General features: G+C 41.4%; 1 protein-coding gene across 1 annotated transcript in view; it reads left to right on the top strand.

Moving 5' to 3' along the window:
- The first annotated feature begins 1282 nt into the window (after window positions 1-1282).
- lrrc75a (leucine rich repeat containing 75A) overlaps window positions 1283-22870 on the top strand; it is a 55963-nt gene continuing 34375 nt past the window's right edge. Inside the window, exons 1-2 of the mRNA XM_084350925.1 lie at window positions 1283-2416; window positions 15504-15632. Of these exons, the coding sequence (XP_084207051.1) occupies window positions 2168-2416; window positions 15504-15632 (378 nt within the window). The 5' untranslated portion in view covers window positions 1283-2167. The remainder of the gene's footprint in view (window positions 2417-15503; window positions 15633-22870) is intronic.

The raw sequence follows: 22870 nt of genomic DNA, 5'->3' as shown, positions 1-22870 counted from the left end.
CTGTAATGAAAACAACAGTATTACAGTCAAAAGAAATGCAAAATATACATTTTGGATCCTACTGTATTTTGACTTTAACAGGATCCAGTGTGTTAAACCTCATTATAATTATTGGATTATGAGCTCCATGCAGCCGCCACCAGAGGTCAGTGCAGTCATCTACATGGTCACTTTGGCTACATGTACATCAGTAGTGTGCACCAATCAGCCATAACAGTTAAAGCTACTGAAGTGAAGTTCAGTACTCTGCTTGTTACAATCAGGTGTTCTTGGGTCCTGACATTCATGTAGATGCCACTTGACATGCACCACCCACTCAAACACTATTGCTGACCAAGTACCCTGCCCTAACAGGGTGTTGAACTGCATCACACTGTTTAATTATATCCATACTTCATCCGATTTTAAATTAGATTTGGCAGAAATAGATAAAATTGTACGCATCAGAAATAAAAATACAAAAATTGCCATTTTAAAATCAACTTTTTGCCTGTTGGTGAAGACAGAATGAGACCCATCCAAACACTGTTGTGGACCAAGTACACCTCCTCATCACAACAACACTACCCGATGGCAGTGGCCCCCCAGCAGGACAGTGTGCCCTGACACACCGCAAACACTGCTCAGGAACAGCTCGAGGAACACAATAAAGGGCCCAAGGTGTTGACCGGGCCTCCAAATTCCCCAGATCCCAATCTGATCGAGCATCCGTAAGACGTGCTGGAGCAGGTCTGATCCATGGAGGCCCTACCCCCCAACATACAGCACCCAGAGGGTCCACTATAAAACGCCCTGGTGCCAGACACCACAGGATGCCCTCAGAGGTCTGAAGTCTTGACAGGTCAGAAGTGTTTTGGCTGCACAAGGGGAACCTTCACAACATTAGGCAGGTGGTCATAATGTTATGCCTGATTGGTGTATATGTATATTGTTTCTATGGAAGAATCACTTTCACAATGCTGCAGATATTTTAATAAAATACAACCTCTAAGGTCAGGTTGTAGGATACTAGTGAAGTTGCCTTCATCAACCAAACTTAGTTTAAACTGGAGGTGTCTTTTTAACATACATTGATAATTTGACAGTTAGCAGCACACCGATGTTCCCAGCAGACCGTGCACGACTTCAGCAGGTATGAGTCATCTCCACCAGTTATACAGGAGCGTGGACAGACTCGTTAATACCATGGACCCCGGTGCAGGGAGGACGGAGCCTCGTGCGTGACGGCAACAACACTGCAAACTTAGCGCTGCGTGGTGCTCGTGCTCCTCCAGCCCTCCCTCTCCCCTCGCGTGCACGCGCCGCGCGCCCCCACGTAGTTGAACAGAGGGTGCAATACATAATTCAGTCCCAGCACGGGAACACCCCAGTCTCGCCCATCCTGTCAAGCCGTGCTGCAGCTGAGACATACCCCGCGGATCGACACGCCGGTGAGGCTGCTTCCTGCTCCGGAGCCGCTGCAGGATCCACCTTGGAGAAGGACGGACGCTGTTGCGTCTTGCAGGTTGTGTTTGACTTCCAGCGGCTGAGGAAGGACAGGGCCGGGAACGGACAGACAGTGGTGATCTTCAGGAGACGTAAACATTGCCATGCCCTGCTTCATCCAGAGCCTCCCGCGACCCGCTTCCCTCCCCGGGCCGGGACGGAGGGCTCTGTTTTGCAGGGTCGCAGGATGAGAAGACGGCGCTGTTGTCGCAGGTAAATATTTTGGGTCGGTGGTGAAGTTGTGTTCGGGATAGGACGCTGCGGCGAGCCGCGATCTGCGCTGTAGGCATCCCGCATCCTGCATCCTGACTTTGCTGTGTCGGTGTTTTGCGGCCATGCTGCAAGCAGCATCCTCAGACCTCTTCCCCACTTGAGCTGCACTCTCTGGGATAAACAAGTTCCCAGGAGCAGAAACCTAGTAGTTCAATTTCTTCTTTGGGGTTTTTATTTTGGACTGTTGAAACATCCACTCCTGTGTGTAGCTGAGTGATAATGAACATTTTCAGGAGCAGGAGGCTACAACAGTTTGGAATTGTTTACTTGACATTTCAGCCTCCGACTACAGGTTTTTAGAAAGATGTGATCATCTGCATTTTGATGAGACATTAATCAAACCTGCCTCTGCATGACTTCTCGGTGGGACCAGTCTTGTTATTATCACAGTTCACTTTAACGCAGCACCATGGGTGCCAAGCAGACCAAAGGCCAGGAGCCTGGAGGAGCCAGTCCTCAGCACAGCTGGAGGCGGACGCCCACTAAGGAGCGGGGCGACATCTTCGCCTCCCTCATGCTGAAGTCAGGGGACCGGCTGAGCCGTGGGGGGACACCGCCGCCCTACCAGCGCCGCATTGGCATGATCCAAGAGATGATGCTGATGGCCAAACAGGGCAAGCAGGACGAGGCCACGGAGATGCTAAGGACACTCCGACAGGTAGCTGCTCTGTGTGTGTGTGTGTGTGTGTGTGTGTGTGTGTGTGTGTGAGTGTTACAGAGTGAGTGAAGCTCTCAGGGGGTCACGGGGTCACAGCTCCAGTACAATGCCTGATTGGTTTGCTCTCTTTTCTTCTTCCCCCCTGATTTCATCTCTGTCTGTACACATGATGGCACTGATGCTGAATCAGAAGCCAGGCTTAGACTTAGACTCTGATTCAGTGATCGACGGCCTACGTCACTGATGAGTTGTCTGTATGACTGACCAGGAGCCCCCCTGGGTGGCTGGACCTGTTGGGCTCAGCCTTCCTCTGCTGCACTGTACAGTGTTGCGGCTGCTGCGATTTATAGCCTCTCTCCCCCTTTCAAGACATTTGCAGCGCTCGGCTGGCTGCTGCCGCTGTTGCTACAGGGAGCAGGAAAAGCCCAGCTGCAGACTGAAAGTATCTGGTGTAGTGAGAAACAAAGGGGGAGCAGGAAAGTGAAAATACCACCAGTTGAATTGGAGAATTTGTAAAGAAAGAGGGGATCAGAGCGTAACAGGAGTGAAATTATGAAAAGTCAATCTGAATAGGTGTTTGTCAGCTGGGTGAGAAGGAAACGGAGAGAAGATAGTGAAGGGAGGAAACAGATTTATAAGCTCTTATCCCTATAGACACCACTGAACACAATCCATATGCTGACAGTGTTCGCTGTTTATCCCCGATGACTCAACCTCAGGGAACAAAGCTTGCAGCTTGTACGCGCACACACACACACACACACACACACACACACACACACACACACACACACACACACTTTATTGTTTAGGCTTTGGAGATTTCCATCAGCTCCTCTCTGTTTCTATTTACAGTTTTCTGATCAAACCCATTTAGATTGTTAATCCGTGCATCAATGGCAAACAATGGAGCAAAGCAAACAGGCTTAAAGATGAAGGACACCTCTTCATCTATCATCGTTAAGAATCTCTGTCACTGCTTGATTGAGCTGTGATGCCCCGGAGGAGCAGAGTCACTGCTCCCCGTCTGAAAGTGAAGACACAGCAAAACAGCAGAGTAGCTGGAGTCTGTCCCAGTAAGAACTGGTTTGGTTATTTCCAGGGCAAATACATCTGGGTTTGTACAAAGTTTTTTTATAGTGTTGAAAAAAAAACAAAAAAAACAGCCAACTAGTCGCTTAGTCAGTCAGTGGAAAATGACAATGATTTTAAAAGTGCAGTCTCTAGGTGGAAAATAGCAAACTGGTTTCAGTTAGGTGAATACGTTTATTCCATCTCTGTGTAAAATATCAACTACACTATTTCCCAGAATAGTTCATCACATTTATAACATTTTGGGAAATACACTCGTCTCTTCCTGTCCCAGAGTGAGTTAAGAAAATCAATACCACTCTTGTGTCTGTGTGTTCAGTCAAAGCTGGACCTCAGCTAGCCTGACTCTCTCTAAAGTTCAAAAATACACAATCACACAGGGCTGGGTACCGTTCATAGTTGAACCCATACCAATACTGGTGCCTGGAATTTGGTGCTGGTACCCAAGTAAACCTTTTTTTCCAGGACTTTGCTCTCACTGAAATAACAAAAATGTCATTTCAGTTGTAAAAATAAGTCATTAAATGCAACCAGCATAGCCTAATGGAGGGAGCTGTTCAAATACATGGAGGCAGCTGAAGAAACAGATTTTACTCTGTGCACTAAAATGTATAAACTGATGGATAATCAGCAAGGTATTGGACTGCATATACAAATATAAATAAATATATATATATATATATATATATATTATATTATTATTATTATAAAAACCCTCAGATACTGCTTTAGCATGCTTAACAGCATGTTGGTAGGGCATTTAGGATACAGCCAGTGGCTGAGTTTTGGCTAATTCTAGTGAGAATGCTAAGGTAACATCAACCAAGACAACTAGCTAATTCATGACATAAAGATTCAGTTTGCACCCTTAAAAGTACCGAGCTCGGTCCCCAGCCCTAAAAGCACATTGAAGCTTGTTTGCATGATCCATACAAACATATATTTCAGTAGAAGTTAAGTGCTCTTTCTAGCAAACAGTAATGAGTGCAGGGCGTGTTTGCAGCTTCCTGGAGAGTCCTCACAGGGAGGTTGACAGCTCTGGTACTATTGTGCCTGTGCAGGGACCAGTTGTATATCAAAATCTGCACTAACCAATCCACTGCCAACCTTCACTAAAGCCAATGCGGCTGCACAGAAGTGTTGGTTGGTATATTTTTGAATAGCTAGCTGTTTAGTATTGATGCAAAGCTATGCCAATCGCCTCTCGGCTCCAGCTCCCTACGTGATACACAGATATAAGAGTGGCACCAATGTTATAATCTCCCTCTTGGAAATAATTCAGAATTCATTAATTTATTTAATTTTATTGCATTTATTTAAGTTTAACCCTAAAGGAACAGACATGCCTATGGCACTGTGGCTGGGTATCATGTGAAATTTCCCTAAACTGTGACTGATACTCTACATGAGTTCTGGCACTAATAACAAATCCTACATTTTTAGATACTGTAGTTTAGAGTAATACACATGTTTTTGATACAAATAAAAAATCCCGTTAAATACTGTCTAAGCACAAGCAAACACCAACTTTACCTTACTGGAAATTGGCAGAATCTCCTTTCAATCAGGAGAGACTAATGGCTGAAGTAAAGAAACATTTGATTACAGCAGATGATATGTGATGTGTTACAGCAGATGATATGTGATGTGTTACAGCAGAGGATATGTGATGTGTTACAGCAGATGATATGTGATGTGTTACAGCGGATGATACTGATAATGAGTCTTTCACTCTTAGACTATACAGAGAGGTTTCGTGATGAAAGGGCGTCTGCCCTGAGCAGCAGCAAGAAGAATCCCCCCCATGGAGTCCAGACGCTGGTGGTGGTGGTGGTTGAGGGCTCTTCAGAGAGTGATAGGTTGATGAATTGATTAAGCGGATGAAGCTGGTGAATATGCGAAGACTGGGCGGTGATGGGGAGGTGGAGGGTACGTGCAAAAAACGGCAGCATGATTGAACTACAGGCAGGAGACAATCATATTTAAAAGGACGTAACATAAGATAGAATAATGAACATAAAGAAATGTAAAGTTTAAATTAAAGCGTACATTTCCAGCATTTATTCTGGCAACTGGGTTGTGTGCAGGTTTGAGATTAGAGAGAAGAAGATTCTCCTCATGTCTGTGATGAAAGCTGATTTTACAGTCGATTAGGATTTTAAAACTGTGTCCGTAGAAGTGTGAGCCCAGCCTTAATGTTTTAATCCCTACTGTAGGGGAGGTGAGCTTTGATGGCAGCTCAATGCTACAGATATGTGTTATTCATCTATAATCGGTACAGATAGCATAGTATACTACATGTGCTTAAAAAAAATACAATTTCAATTTTTTGTGTTTTCCACTTGACAGACAGAGCTACATTGTTTTTAAGCACATTAAATATGCAATTTTGAAAGATACTTTAAAGCACTTTTATTCTGCTGGAAGCTCATCTGAAGAGAACAGCTTAAATTGTCAGACCACTGACCGTTTCAAGTATCTCTCTATCCAGCCTCATCGTAACATACGCATTTGGGCCTTATTTCCAAGCAGACATTCTCCATTGGACCACTGTGGCATCAGAAACCGCTGCTCAGAGATTTGTGGTCAACTAAAAAGCCTTTTATCAGCACTGAGTGAACTACTTCTCCTGCCAATAAGTAATTTGATATGGTTTACAAACTTAAGATGTTTCCTTAGCTCATCAGTGCATTGTTCATATAATAAAAATTCAGTGTTATTGAAACACCAAGCAGTATCAATAGAAAAGAGAAGGTACAGTGTGAACAGCAGTCCATCCACATGGCTTAGCTTTGATCCAGTGGGTGATGGGTTAAGTCAAGCTCTTCTGACCTTCTGATCCCTGCAGGATTTTTTTCTGGCTGCTGGCGGTGGAGGTGGGGATTATGGGAAAAGAAACGTCCACAAGCATGATGCACACCAACTGGACTGAAGTTAACGATATAGAGAGATACTGTGATGTTTCAGATTGAAGGATGAATGTGTGTTATTTGTTTTGTATCAGCAGGGGGTTAGAGGGCAAAGGAGGATGACCTGAGGAGAAGAAGAAAAGGTTTCCTTATTGGGTCATGAAAACTAAATTGGAAGGGCTCCAGTTTAATAACCATCGGTCACATTTCATATTGTTTGTGCTCTGGCAGAACAGAACATGACGAACAGATCGCGCGATGAATTGGATTAAGACAATTACTGAGGATAAAGAGAGCAGAGAGGAAGAAAAACACGAGTGTTAAACTGCAACATGAAGAAAGAGAGAGGAAGAGGTGGTGAGGGGTGACAGAGACATTCCATGTCAAAACGATAAAAGGAAAAAAGACCAGAAATGAAAGACAGCTTGTTTGTGAAAGACACAAAGTCACTACTCACTGGTCACCAGGGTCTTCTGCATATTGCTCGGAAAACCATGGCGACGGCCGCAGGGCTCGGACTAAACAGACATTGATTAATCAAGCAGGAGCTCTGTTAAGAGCTAATGGGGAGGTCACCTTCTTAATCACCGCCGTTCAGTTAACTTGAAACCAAAGCTAGCTTCCCTTCACCACTTCCTGCTGGGCTGCCAAAAAGCTCATTGCTAAGCTAAAACCAGCGGCCTCTGTGGAAACCTCTAAATTTACCCCCAGTGGTTCCCTCAGCTGGGATTTTGAACTTTCCTTATGTTGTGTGACCAGTGTTGTGACAGATAATGACAGGCTGTTGTGATGTAGTCGCCATCAGTATTTACCTTTTCAATGCATTGAAGCTCATGCAAGAACATTTTTATATTCTTAACCTTGAACTGTAATTAGAAAGAAATGACCAGGATTTGAAGATAACTCCAAAACTATAGGGGGCAGCATAACCACCAACTGCTGCTCACTATACTCTTTGTTGTAGCTATCTTTGGCTGTCGCAACTAGCTACCATTAGCATGTCTGCCTGCACCACAACCTTGGATGACGTGGGGAGTCACTGCAGTCAATAGCTAGCTTGACCGGACTCAGCCGCCTTCCAGTGAACACACAGTATGTTTTACAAAGAGTTAACAAGGCCATTGAGCATGTCTTACTTCAGTAAAAGGGATAACACTTCAATTTGGATGTTGTATGAGTGTATTTTTCTGTTTAGTAACGAAATCAGGAGAAAAATATCTGCTTTCTTGACTTTTTGTGGGTTTATTTTGTTTTACACTAAGTAAGTACACCAAGTTTTACACTTTTACATTTTTCAGATGAAACTACGAAGGCTCTTGAGGTACAAGGTGGTATAATGAAACAGGACAGATTAGCAAGCCAGTGTCCTTGACTTCAACCCTCTTCATAGCATCGTGCCTGCAGAGGGGGGACAATCAACATGTTCACCTGGGTGTTGTATTTTCATCTTAGCCGTTAGCAAGAGCCGATAAGCACCCTGACTACTGCAGAGTCAATTGGAGCAGGACTAAATGCTGATTATACACATTCACATTGAAGACAAAAGCCAGATGTTAGTGGGTGTTATGCCATAACGTCAACACTGTTGTTTCTTCTCATGCAGTTGATAATGTTTCATTTTTTGAATGTTTCAAATAAAATTCTATCCATATCTTACAAATTGCACCTCCACCCTCTCCTACCTTTCTTGCCAGTTAGCTTGTATGACTGTTCCGAGTTGGATTCACCAAAGTCTCTTAACTCAACAAACTTGTCTAATGACAGTGACCTGCATCAATTTTTCATCTGAAATGTAGACCTTTCTTTGCCAGTAAAATTATAAAACTGAAAAAAAAACAACATTAAGTTTGTTGTAGTTATGTATTTTTATTTCAGTTAAAGGTCACAAGTGTAGAATTTAGCAGCATCTAGTTGTGAGGTTGCAGGATACAACCACCTGAATACCCCTCGCCTCACCCCACCCCGCTGTGGCTGCTAAAAACATGAGAGGTCTTCTCTTGAGCCAGCGTTTGGACCCGCTCCCTCTGTAAAATAGGCTAACTCTAAGGTAACAAAAACACAAACTGTGAAAACATAATTCTAAATATTATATACTGGCAATATTATTGCCATTAGATACCCCTAAATCTTAAAGATTGGATGCCACAAATTCTCTTAATTTATTTGTACTTGAGACCTAAGAACAAAGAACCTGTCGGATGAGTGGTTCCCTGCACACTGTCACAAAGTCAGTACTGTAGGTGTTCCCTCCACACTGAGTTCATGAAATATATTTTGTTGGAAATATGACTACAACCTTTATCATACACTGTACTGTTATTTGAACGTCCTCCTTTTTCTTTCTTTTCTTTGGTCTTATCAGCACTTGAAGGGCAGCGTCTGAACATGCTGTCGTGCTGTTTGATTGATCGATTGATTGGTTCAGCTGTGTTTTGGCTGCACTTTGAATCCCAGTGGTGTGTGTGCTGCCTGCAGACTGTACAGTCTGTTTCATAACCACTTAATTTAAGGTCATTCAAGTGCAACTTTCAGACAGAGGTACATAAAACTTTGCTCCAGCTTTTGTATGCTGTCATCTACTACAATGGTGAGACATTGACATGATGTTCAAACTACAGCAAAAATGTTGGAGCCATTTTATTGAGTCACATCACAACCTCTTTTTCCATGTGAAAATAGATTTGCAGCCATCAGGTTTGAAAAATATTCTAGTCTTAAAGGAGAATATTATGCTTTCTATAGTTTGTTTTCACTGTTCCCCTTTAGTGTGTTATATAGGTTATTGTGCATGTACGTAAAAGGTCTTGAAAGTTAAAAAGCAGAAGCCAACCAGAGACATGTGAGCAGTGCTGGCTCAGGCATGTGTGAGCTGACCAGTCAGAGCAGACTGGGTATTTGGGAGGGAGGGCCTTAAAGAGACAGGAGCTAATAGAAATCGTCTCAGACAGAGAGGGAATACTGGACAGTTTGAGGAAACTGTTGTTTTTTTAGCATTAAGGCGAGTAAACGGATTCTAATAGTAACCCAAAATAAGATTATGAACCTGAAAATGAGCACAATATGTCTCCTTTAATTCCAAGTCAGAAATATCAAGAATTTCACACAGCTATGATATTACCCGCTTGGCGTGAAGAACAACATAAGTACCAATAAATCTGTGGAGAAGTGACTGACTGGCACAATCGCTAGCCGTTACAGATAAATCCCATATTAACATTTCTACAGTTGGTTTAGCTAATGAAAAGAATAGTCTGACATTTTCTTAAATACACGTTTTTGCTTTCTTGCTGATATTGAGAAGACTGATACTGCTCCAGTGTCTGTACACTATGAAGCTAGAGCTGGGAGGCGACTAGCTTAGCTTAGCATTAAGAATGGAAGCCAGGGGAAACAGCTACCTTAACCCTGACTTAAGTTAAATAGAATCTGCCCAAAAGCAGAAAAACAGAAACCAAAAATGTAAGGACAATTTGTGGTTTTATAGAAATTTACATGCAGAAACTATTTTTTTACAACAAAGCAGTAGAGCACCTAGGGGAAGTCTGTGATTCATGAACAGCCGAAATAGCAGTCCTAGATAAATATAGCAACTGTGGACTGATGGGCGAAGTCACCATAATAATCCAACTAACATGAGAAGAGAAAAGTGAGCTGTTTCTCTGTGTGTGCAACGTTAGCTAACTGGTAGAAAATAGCAGTAATTTCTAAAAACTTGTTTTAGCTTTTTATCAGGTGTGACTAAAAGAGTTTAATCGAGGTAACTATGATAATGTGAAAATACTAAAGTGGCTCAAGTTTCCACAGCATTAGTGATCCTAAAAAGCCAGACAACAAACAAAGTAAATTGTATGTACACTGACTGAAAGCCTGACATCATCTATCATTAGGCCATGCTTTTTTCTTTTTTTGTGTGTGTGTGGTCTTTGATAAGGTCGATATCAGCTCCATATATGGGTCCTTGCGATTATTTGCCCAACTGCACTTGAGCCATTGTGTTTGCCCTGTCTGTCTCCAGCTCCATCTTTGTTCCTATTCAGCTGGATTCAGACCGCTGCTTTGACGTTGACCGGCATTAATTAGTATGGGTGGTGCTCTCTAATGAAAGAAAAGCCCACACTTTTTTTTCTTGTAGCATAAAGGGTTTATGTGTGTATAGAGTAGAGAGAGTTCAAGGAAGTAGACTATGCTTTCTTTTATTTTGTCCTCGTCATGCTTATTTCATGAGGGGTCACTGTTAATAATGCATGTTTCTTTCTGGAGGACTCTGTGTTTTCTTTTATACTGGATGTATTGCCAGAAAATGTGATGGATGTGGTTTATTTTTATTGGTCACTTAAGGGAACAGTTTGACATTTGGGGAAAAATGTTATTTTCTTTCTTACCAAGACAGAAATGAAGAGAGACTAACATGTCTCAGAGTGGTGTCGATCTTCTCATCTCACTTTCGACGAGACAGCCAATAGGCATATTTGCCAACATGTCAAATGATTTAACATTATTAAATCATTATTTAACTCTTTGCCCAAGTTATTTAAGAACAAGCTTATGTCCAACATTGAAAGGAAACATAAAATAACAAAGCTATCACTCACCTTTGAACTAAGGGATCTCATACTTCTATTTTTCCTACCAGAGGAGTACAAAGTCTGTTCCTGTGGGGTAATAAATTCGATCCACTTATTCCAGATTCTGTAGAATTTGTCTTTTTAGATCCTTAAACAGTACGTCAATTTTTCCATTTTAAATATTTCTAAAATGATTCTGTACCAATCGTCAAGTGTTAGTGATGATTGGTTTAACCACTTTCTAGTGATTGATTTTTTACTTGCTGCTAGAAGGATCTGCAGCAGCTTTATATCCCTCCATTTCTCCCAAAACAAAACGTGGCCCAGATAAAGGGTGGATAACCTGGATCCTGAAAACTGCACTTTGTGGATGTCATTCCAGAATGGGCTGAGTTTGGGACGGTCCCAGAATATATGAAAGTGATTTGCTTTCTTTGAGTCACACTTTCTCCAACACTTTGGGTTTGTGTTCTTGAATTTTTCTGGGTGTGGCGTCTCATAATATTCTCCAACTGGGTTCTCTCTAATCTAAAGAGTTAGTTGTTGCTCCCCACGCCTCCCTGAGAATTGTAGTCCTGCCTCTTTTCCCCGCTTTTCTTTGATATACCAAGTGTTTCTAGCATTCATCAGAGCATTACACAGTAAGGAGATTGATTTAGTTGGTGTTGAATTAGTTGCCGAATTCAGGATATTATAAAAGTCAGGTTCTGCGGTTTGTCTACTCTTCTCATAGAAGTAAACATCGTACTTGGAGGTACCTGAAAAAATCACTGTGCTCTAAGTCGTGCTTATCTTTCAAGGATTGAAAACTTTGTAATATATTTTTGTGTGTAAATGAAAGATAAGTCCTTTCTCTATCCAGGATTCAAATCTTTAACCTCATCTGAAGAGTTTTAGCATTTTATGAATTCCACACAACTGAGATATGGCAAAAGGTGGTTAACCTTTTGCCATATCTAGTTGCCATGACAACTCCTGAATCCTCTCCGTCAGTTGTTTCGGCCGTGTGATTACCATGCTCAGGCCACCTTCAGCTCCCTCTGGTAGTCCGTAAATCCTTCTGATTTCTCTCCGCGAGCGCCCTTTCTCGGTCTGTTTGTTTCCACTGTTGCTGCTCTTGTATTGTTAGCATCCCTCCATCGAGTTTTAGAAGCATCCTCGTTAGCCAATATTTCTTTTCTTTTTTCTTTTGGGGCACTTTTAATTCGCCTTCGTCCAGAGGTCTTTCCTTATGCTCCCACGGTGGTGACCCGGAACCGGAAGTCCCCACACCCTGAAGGTGTATTATTTAAAAAATTTAAAAAATTGTCTACATGAAAATATGACCTTTAAATAGATGTACATTCCACAAGTCATTGAGATGAGGTATAGGGTAATACGGTGTGATGTTCACCCCAGATATGAGATGTGTTCCTTTCTGATATATATATTAATTTTAATCCACAATTAATCAATGCACAATTGCCAATGTCAGGTTTCTAAAATTTGAATTAATTTGACTATTCAGTGTCACATCCCGAGATAACGTGAAAGAACTCTTGTGACATTGATCGACTGACTGCATTTAAACATACTGAAATAATGATTCAATAGTCCTTGTTCATAATCCATGATCCAAGCATTATGGAAAGACCAAAAAACAAACTAGCCAATTATTTTCATGCTACTTTCAGCACGTCTGATTGGCCAAATGGCCTCTAGAATGCGTTGTATAATGCCACTGAGTTCTCTCTCTCTCTCTCTCTCTCTCTCTCTCTCTCTCTCTCTCTCTCTCTCACGCTGTCTCGCACACACACATACAAGCAGAAATAATTTCAGATGTGATGCACCCACAATGCACCATGTGTGATCTCAACTGGAAACTGTGTGTGAGTGTGTATATCCTGGTCGCCAAGGGCACATATCACAACATACACCTGTTGATGCACTAATCGTAGGTTTCTCTCATCTGCTATGTCGCTATTAATGTCACTCTCATCTGAAAACACAGCAGCTGATTCATGTGTGTGTGTCAGCCAGTCAAAGCGCCTGTCATAATTCACTGCCCCTCCTACGCAAAACAATAGGCAGCATGGAAACCTGGGTGAGTCATACCTGTCTGTAGGAGACTGAGCATCTCTCTTGCCCTCTCTCTTTCTCTCTCTCCCTCTCCAAACATAGTCGGCCCTGTTGCCACTTAAATGGCTCGGAACTGTCTGCACAAACAAACCCAAACACAAACATATATAGACAGTATGAGCCTGTACCTTCAGACTAAAATGCATTCTGCCAGAAAGTGTTTCAAGCCCACTGGAATTGGCAGAAAAGCAGTGGTGTTTATAGAAAAGCAGACCCATTACTGATGTGTAGTGTTGTGCCAGTACGTATCGTCTGAATGTATACACCTGGCTGTGACTGTGTGTGTGTGTGTGTGTGTGTGTGTGTGTGTGTGTGTGTGTGTGTGTGTGTGTGTGTGTGTGTGTGTGTGTGTGTGTGTGTGTGTGTGTGTGTGTGTGTGTGTGTGTGTGTGTGTGTGTGTGTGTGTGTGTGTGGGTGGGTGGGTGTGTTTGTATGTATGCTTGGCCATTAACCCAAGAGCATGTCAGAAAATCAATGGCCGTTGTCCTCATGATGGTGAATGAGACAAATAAAGGGTATGGACAAACACTTCACTATAAAATTGACTATTTAAATTAGTACAGCTAACAGTACTGAAACAAAAGTGAGCCATCATTTTGTTTTTACCAAATATGAATATCAGAAAAGCATGAGTCAGAATATAGCTTATTAAATGTGTGAAAATGAGTTATAGTGCTATAGGTTCGTTGAAACTTCCTTGGTCTTTTCACTAAGGGGAAGATACAGCTGTCATTAAAGCTGCAGTTAACAATGTCATTATCCATTAATCCACCTGTTGATTTCACGAGGAATCGTTTAGTCTACAAAATGTGAAAAAATGTGCAAAATGCTCATCACCCAAAGTGATGTAGGCAAATCCCAACATGTAAAGGTGCTCTTTGTAAGAAAATACTATTTTTGAGTCTCACTCCTCACTCGTCAAATACTGACGCTTTGGGACGGCGGCCGACCCATCCTACAATCTCAAAGCTTCATTATTTGACGGGTTGGGAGTGAGACTCAAAAATCAATTTGTCTTACAAAAAGCACCTTCAAGAAGCTGGAAGCAGCAAATGTTTGACATTTTAGCTCTCCCTCTCGAGATCTGTCTGTGCTCTTTGTGTCTGTGGCTTCACACTTAGAAAATGCGGGACAGATATAATTACTTTATTGTTATAATTACTGTTAGACCACGCCATCAGGTGCATGTGCAAAACCGAGCGCAAACTTTCCTTTGCCACAGTGAAAATTTTGTTTTTGAAAGGCTAAACGCCAACAAATATGGATTGAAGCAGAATATTTTGTTAGGTAAAAGCATGTTGTGGATTTTGGACATCAATCTTTTTCCAAACACTTCAATTTTTGGCCTGTTCAACACTCTGAAGTTACTACATGTGAAGTTTACAGATATGTAATAGCCTTAATCTAAACTAAATCTGTCCATTGAAAATATTTTTCTTTAGTAGGTATGTTTAGTATGTGTTAGTAATAACACCCTTCGAGCTAGCTAAACACTTCTGTGGTTATATGTGCAGTTTTTATTCAGTTAGGGAAATCCCATGATCTCCATTCAAGGCGGACTCAGCAGGGGCTAGATATCATCATCGCTTCACCAAAAATTGCTCTAATGTGCCTTCCACATTGGTCTAGCAGTAATCCAACAGCATGAGAAATTACATTTGTATAACTAATAACAAACAAGAAGGAACTCGTCCTGCTCACACAGTTTTCTCTTCCTGTTAAATCATTAATTAATGAAGTATGATATTGATGACCTCATGATATGGTAGCCTAATAATCATTAAATATGCTCTGTGTTGGAATCACACTCTGTCATGCACATCAAATACTGCATGCCTATGATACAGTAAGAGCAGCTGATTTCAGCCTTTCAAGCTGAAGTAACGCTCTGCCAACAGATTTTTTTGCCGTCGGCTCTGATGGAGCTTGCGATGTGACAAATTTTGATTTTCCCTCATCAGCAGGCAGCAGACAGCGGGAAGCAATGCAACAGGCTTTAATTTAATGCTTTAGCCGGTCGGCGAGTTTTACAAAGAAGCATGGAAAATTTAAAAGCCTTTTAAGTATTGGCTTGCACTTACAGACAAGAGATTTATGTGTTGTGTTTCATACAGTATGTGCATGAATTAACCTTTTCATGTTTGCTTACAATGTGAAAAGTATATAGGCCTAGTGTACTGTATGTTATCCACTGAATAGTGTGTGTGCTTTCATGTGTTTCTGTTCTCTTTTATGTCCTAATGAAAAGCCCATTGAGTTTCCCCATGTGTATGAAATGTGGTATATAAATAGATGCCTTGCTTCTATGACTGTTTCCTATTTAAGTACTATATGTACAATTGCGTAAGTGAGGCTATCATGGTTTTATTTAATGTGTGTTTGTGTGTGTGTGTTTGTGTGTAGGACCTGGGCATGGAGTCGACATCTCTGGATGACGTGTTGTACCGTTATGCCAGCTTCAGAAACCTGGTCGACCCCATCACGCACGACCTGATTATCAGCCTAGCGCGATACGTCCACTGCCCCAAGACGGTAGGACACACACACACACACACACACACACGCACACACACACACATAAAAATCATAATCTTAAATATTGCCGATTACAGTAAACATACTCGTGCATGCCCCCATACACACACATGCCGATGTGATTCATTTCGTTGCTGCTATCAGATGATGGCCTGATTCATTTTGTCTGACACTATTAGGTTACAGAAGTGCTCCAAGTGGTTGTGTGTCTGTGTGTGTCCTTGAGGGAAGCGCAGCTCCTTGTGTTTGTTCATTCATGTAGTCCAGTTTGTCATTGAGGGAGAGAGGGGGGAAGAAAGGGTGACAGCAGCCATACTGGATGAATAATGGAGGGAGGAAGTAGGAGTGATAGAGGAGAAGATAGGAATTAAAAGGCCTGTTGTATAAATGCAGCATGGTGCATAGTGAAACACTGTTGCCCTAATGCTGGCTGAGTTAAAGGGCCTACTGTATTTTAAACCAGTGCTGAACCCATTTTAATCTATCTACCCATTTACTGGAAGAAATCTTCTCGATCTGAGAAACGGATCGTATCATATTGTTTCTAGACTTGTTTCTTCTTTCCTCCTGTCTTCAATGATGCAAAAGCATCTCTGAGATTATAAAACTGTTTTAATCTATGTGCAATTGATGTTTGTCCTTTACACGTTCCCCTGAGTGTGTAGTGCGTTTTGCATATCTGCACAAACTCAACACCCATATGAAGAATGAGATGATATATTTAAGAGTCAATTTGCTGATAAAAACGACAAAAACATTCTTGCCTTTTGTTTGTGACAAAAATGAGGCAAGAGTGACTTGTAACTTTGGAAAACAATAACTCACAATATGCATTTTTTATTTGTCAGTGAATTAAAACAGAATCAAAAGTGAAATACGACAAATGGACAAATAAAACAATTCTTCTTTATTGTCATTTTGTAAAACATCGAAACCGCAATTAGTCTTTTGATGCAAAACTCTTCAAGTATCTTACCTCCAAAAATAATTTCTTCTTCAGAAACTGATTTAGCTGCTTCACTTGTTGCACTTATAAGCACCATTCTGCATCCGGTAATGTTATCTATGTTGGCCGACAAAGGCAAACACACTGCGACTTAAGAAAACACATGCAAATAGACAGAACACAAGCAAAAAAAAGGGAAGGATCTTCATCAATTTTAAAACATGCACAGCAGAAATGCACTGCAAATTTACACAACACAACTAAATACAAGAATACATGGCAACAGCCCAAAACACATTAGAAAAACATGCAAAAACAGAAATGAAGCAAGGTCAAAAACACACAAACCCCAAAAACACATGCAACCAAAAATTTGTTGCTAAGTTGCTAACTGTAACTACTAAAACTTGACTAAAGCTAACTGATATACATTTTTTTCAAAAGACTATTCATCCATCCATCCATTGCCTCTCACTTACCCGGGGTCGGGTTGCGGTAGCAGCAGGCTTAGTAGGGTTTTCCAGATGTCCTTCTCCTCAGCAACGCTTTCCAGCTCCTGCTGGGGAATCCGGAGCTGTTCCCAGGCCAGATTATATATATAATCCCTCCAGCGGGCCCTGGGTCTTCTTCCAGTTGGTCATAACTGAAAAAAGCTCCAAAGGGATGCCTGATCAGATGCCTCAACCACCTCAGCTGGCTTCTTTCGATGTGAAGAAGCAGCAGTTCTACTCCAAGCTTTCCGCAGATGTCTTAGCTCTTTACCCCATCCTTAAGTCTGAGCCCAGCAACCCTACGGAGGAAACTCCTTTTGGTAACTTGTATCTGCAGTCTCGTTCTTTCGGTCACTACCCACAGCTCATGACCATAGGTGAGGGTTGAAACGTAGATGAACTGGTATATCAAGGGCTTCATCTCCCAGCTCAGCTCCCTTTTTACCACAACAGTCCGGCGCAGCGCTTGCAGCACTGCTGATGCCACACCAAACCGCCTGTCACGCTCTATTTTCCCATCACTCGTGAACAAGACAAGACCTGTATACTCCTTTGTTCTGGGGAGGAGCTCACCCACCAACCGGAGTTGGCAACCACCGTTTTTTTGGTAGAGAACCATGGCCTCAGACTTAGAGATTCACACTCGGCTGCCCAGTGCCTACTGGAGGTCACGTGATCTGCGAAGAGCAGAGACACAAATCGGAGGTTCCTGAACCAGACACTCCTCACCACAGCTGCGCCTTGAGATCCTGTTGAAGAATATCACAAACAGGACTAGGGACAAGGGACAACCTTGGCGGAGTACAACACCCACCTGAAACGTGCTTGACTTAGTGCTGAGTATATGAACACAGCTGTCACTTCGGTTATATAGGGACTGTATAGCCCATAGCAACAGGGCCATTACCCCACACTCCAGCAGTACTCCCTGGAGGACGTGGTCATAGGCCTTCTCCAAGGAATTCCCCCTGTGGTGATTCAGGGTGGCTCAAACTCAATAGTTTATTTTTTTTTAAAAACTGCAAAACTAATGAAATGCAAGGCACAAATGATAAAACATTAAAACAAAATATTATTTTGCTTTAGCCTAAAGCATAAAGTCTATAAGATTAATACCTGGGTTGTTCTGTCCTTGTTGCACGCTAGGAAAACACTGACAATGTTCCCTCTGATGCTTTCTCTGATCAACTCGAGCTTGCTTGGGTATGGTTGCAGAGGTGGTTTTCTGTGACTTGCACCCGATGTGTTTGAGAGGAATTGAAACAAAAAAGATTGATAGGTTGGAAAATCTAAATATAGTCATAGGAGTCAAAATTACAAGATACTTCACTAAAAGGTGTGGACCCAAACACAGAAATACATGGGAGGCAGGGAGGATTAAGAACTGAAAATAAGCTTTTAATGAAAAGCCAAAAATCCAAAAACCATGTAATACAAAAAATACAAAGTAGCGAACAAAAGCTAAGACAAAGTACCAACTAAGAAGAACAAAGTAAAAATAAGAGGAACGAAATAAAACAGAAATATACAACGAGGTCAAACGGAGAGATGCTGGAGAACACTGGAAGGTACTGGAGTGAACAGGCTCAGGTGAAACGCACAAGGAACCACACAGGAGGATTACACAAGGAGAACACAGGGTGGTTACACAGGATGAATGAAGAGGCAGCACAAAGACTGTATACACACAGCACTAACGAGGGGATGAGGTGCACTAGAAACACTAGAAACAGGGAAGTGGGTGATGGGCTGGAAGAAAACAGGAGGGAAAATGACACAATAGGAGGAAATGAAAAGCAACACACGACACATGAGGGCAAAATTACAAAATAAAACGGGAAACCATAAACGCAAAACCAGAATCATGACAGAATCATCACCATTTTGCATCATCACTGACAATTGCAGCGTTACACAACAGTAATTTTGATACGTGCCCAAAAGCTAAAGTGCATTTGTCTATAGAGAGTAAAAAAAGTGTTTGTTAATACAGCGAGTACAGCGACGAGCTGCAGGAGAGCAATCAATGAACTCAGAGCTTCTGTCTGTTAGATGAAGTAAGAACAAAAGCACTGGCAGCCTTACACTCACTGTCTCTGTCCACGTGTTTGCATGAGCACACATGTACAACCATCAGTTTAATCCAACAACACTGCTCAGTTGGGGGTGGAGACCCTCCAGGTATGATCCATGACATCATGGGTCAGTGACATCAACTGATGAGAGGCTGTAAATTCATATGATTAAAGTCAGGTAAAACATGCTGTATCAGGCCCATAGGAGAAGTAAAAAGCCACCTCAGAGCTAACATGGTAAGCCTGTGGAAAAGAAAATCCAGGAAAATCCACTAATCTTCCTTTGTGGAAGATCACTCATGGCAGACACACACTCACACACACTGCTGCTCATGCACATACTCCTTTTTAAATAAAAAAACACTTCTACATAAAAACACACAGACGTGCTCATGCTTGTCACTTTCTCTCTCGCACTCAAACGTTTCCTCAGCCTCCCTCAGGAGTGTGGATGGTCCTTTCATTGCTGTGTGACTCCAGCTAAGCAGGGTGGTTTGTGAATCTATACTTGAAACAGCAGCTGAAAGCGTTTCTGCTTTGTCAGTGCAGCTGCAGCGATTCTCTCTCTGTCTCCTCTCTGTTATGTTCTCTTTTTCTTTCTTTCTTTTGCCTCTTTATTCTTCCCTTTTCTCACCTCCTCTGTCTTCTATCTGCAGCCTGATGTCATCTCTGTCTCTCACTTATCCTCCGTGTCTGTCCGTGTGAATCCAACAGTTCACAGCTCAAGTTTACTTGGCTCAAAACACTGTTTGTGTCTGTGTGCGTGTTTGATCCCGGTTCTGTCATGTTTTCAGCTTCCAGTTAGCTTCATTTGTACTTAATATAGGCATGACTTGTGCAAATTTTTGACATTGTGACGTAATGTGATGTTGAGATGCCACGGAACTAAAGGGGCAATATGTAAGAATTTTAGTTGAAAACATTCAAAAATTATCAACAGAAGGTAACGAATTGCATTTTTGACTTTATGATGGCTATGTATTATGTTGCAGAGATATCTACAGAAGTTAGCATGCTAACCAGGTAACCCCTTCCAGGTGTAAAGCTACTTTGCTATTGGTGTAAACACTAACAGCCCCCCTCAGTCCCAACTGCTAGCTGCACGGCTAACTGAGTTAACTAGCTAAGGGCAGCTACAGTTAGCAGCAATTAATGGTTACCCTAGTGACATGCAGCCTCCTATTTCTTTTGAGTAGCCTATGAATTTAACAGGTGGCCAATTTTGCAGCAACAGGTGCCACCAACAAATATCTGCCCACTCATCCATATGTCTACCTACAACATAAAGTGAATCCCAAGCTGTTGACGTAACAATATTTTATTTTATTTTACTTCGCATTATGTCACATCTTTGAACATGTTCCCCTGTTCAACAGCTGAATTTCATACCTAACTTAATAGTTGGTACAGTTAGGATATTGTAAGTAGTAAATTATGAAGAACTATTTTCTACATACTGAGCAGCGAATTCAAAGGCACACGTGGCCATCTACATTATAAAGTCTTGCTTTATGCTGACAATCTCCTGTTGTACATCTCCAATCCCGTCTCTTCTATGCCACATGTAATATCAGTATTAGAACAATTTGGCAAAAAAATAAACTTCAGAAAAGTAAAATTTCCCCCATTAATTTCCCATCTGCGACTCAAATCACTCAATCACGCTTTCCCTTTAAATGGTAAAGATACCTTGGTATTTGTTTGTTCTCAAGGTTATATGCCCATCTAAGATTGATCTAAGATGATGGGCCACCATGCCTTTATCTTAAATTGGCCGAATTAACTTAATTAAGATGATCAGTGTTCCGTGATTTCTCGACCTTTTTCAAAAAAAATTTTCATCAGAAAAAAAAATTCTTACAAAATTAAATTAAAATGACTTTTTAAGGGGAAATATAACTGATAGAATTAGGAAAGCTTATCCTAGTTAGTTTGCTATTACCCAAAGTCCCAAAGACAAAATTAATGGTGTTTGTTGAACTTTGCAGCACACTTAAATTTGTAAATCTATGATAGACTTTTAGTCTTAAAATCATTTGTAATGGTAGCCCATTTTGTGCCTCATCTGAACCTCAACCAAGCCAAGTGTGTGTGTGTGTGTGTGTGTGTGTGTGTGTGTGTGTGTGTGTGTGTGTGTGTGTGTGTGTGTAATAAAGAATACTGCAAAGTTATTGTTTACTCAAAAATCACCACAGCTTTGATACCAGACACAAACACCTACACAGGGACCACACACACACACACACACACACACACATTAAATAAAACCATGATAGCATCACTTAGGCTTATCGCTCGTTATTGTTACATGTCTGGCTCAGCTAAACTACCTGCCATTCATCAATCTTTTACATTATCACCTACTTTTTCATTTTTGTAATACATTCCTTTATTGTTTTGTCTAAAATGCATTTGTATTTTTTTATATATTTTTTTTATCAGCTGTTGAGCCCACATTATAAAGCCACACATCAGGGCTACAGCCAGGATTTTACACTTACCAAGTTTGTGAGTTCCCCATTGCAGTCCAGACCAGTAAAAAAAATATGGACAGATTTTTCGCAACTATTCAGTTATATTTTTGTAAATATTATTTCCCTATATGATGGCCTAATTTTTTCGTGAAATCTGTTATTGTTCTTTAAACACACAGTATGTAATTTCTGGCACTGACACTTCGCATTACATTTAGTCACATTCGCCGACTTCCTTCCTCAATCTGTGACTCTCTTCCAGAAGTTACAGATTGTTTTCTGGGTTTGAACATTGTTTGGAACATTTGGAATGATGTACATACACAACTCGACACAACATCTTTATATATATAAGGTCTCATCATTTTTAGACACTTGTTACATCTTTAATTTGGTTGGTCTAAAGGTTTTGCTTGCAAACAAAAGAAAAATAAAAAATCCCAACATGTCTAATCTTTAATAGTGGAATATGACGATAGACCTAGAATTCCCACAAAAATACAGCGGACATCAGTGTCCATCATATCTTTTCCCTCCCTAGAGCACATGATTTTCCTTCTGCAATCAGAGATCCATGGTTCTGAGTCGGCCAGGTCTTCCTTTGCACCTCTTGACTACTGAAACGAGCAATATAAGATTGAATTATCCAGACAATTATGCTGCAGAATTGAGGAACCATTTAGCAGTAATTTACCAGAGCATGCAGTGAAAAATAGGACTAAAGTAATGGATCCATTTGTTCTGTGCAAACTAACTTTATCAGCAGGCTAGCCTGAAGGGAAGGAATACAGATGAAGCAGACAGATAAATAAAAGAGAGAGAGATGGAGAGAGAGGAAAGGTCATCGGTTCCATGGAGACAGGAAAGATTCATAGATGTGTTCTGTATCAATAATGTAATGAGAGAGAGAGAGAGAGAGAGAGAGAGAGAGGAGGGAAGGAATAAATGAAAAAGTAGAAGCAAGGTGAGAGAGTGGTCACAAGAGACAAAATGAAAAGAAGAGGATGAGAGAGTGAGAGCAGGATGCAGTGAAATGTAGAAAAAGGCTGCAGTGAAGCCATAAGGCTCCAGCCAGCTGCTGTTCTCATCGACCTGAGCTCCCACTTTCACTTCAGCACAATTCAATTCATGCAGCTTTACTGACATGATGAGACGTCTCGACTGTTGGTCCAAAACACAACATCAGTATGTCTCAAACAAGACAACAGATAAACAGCAATTTAAGACTGAAATATTGTCTAAAAATGTA

The sequence above is a fragment of the Pagrus pagrus genome (genome assembly GCF_965226575.1).
Source record: "Pagrus pagrus genome assembly, chromosome: 4".
NCBI classification, from domain to species: domain Eukaryota; kingdom Metazoa; phylum Chordata; class Actinopteri; order Spariformes; family Sparidae; genus Pagrus; species Pagrus pagrus.
This window is presented reverse-complemented; position numbering and strand designations above follow the sequence as displayed.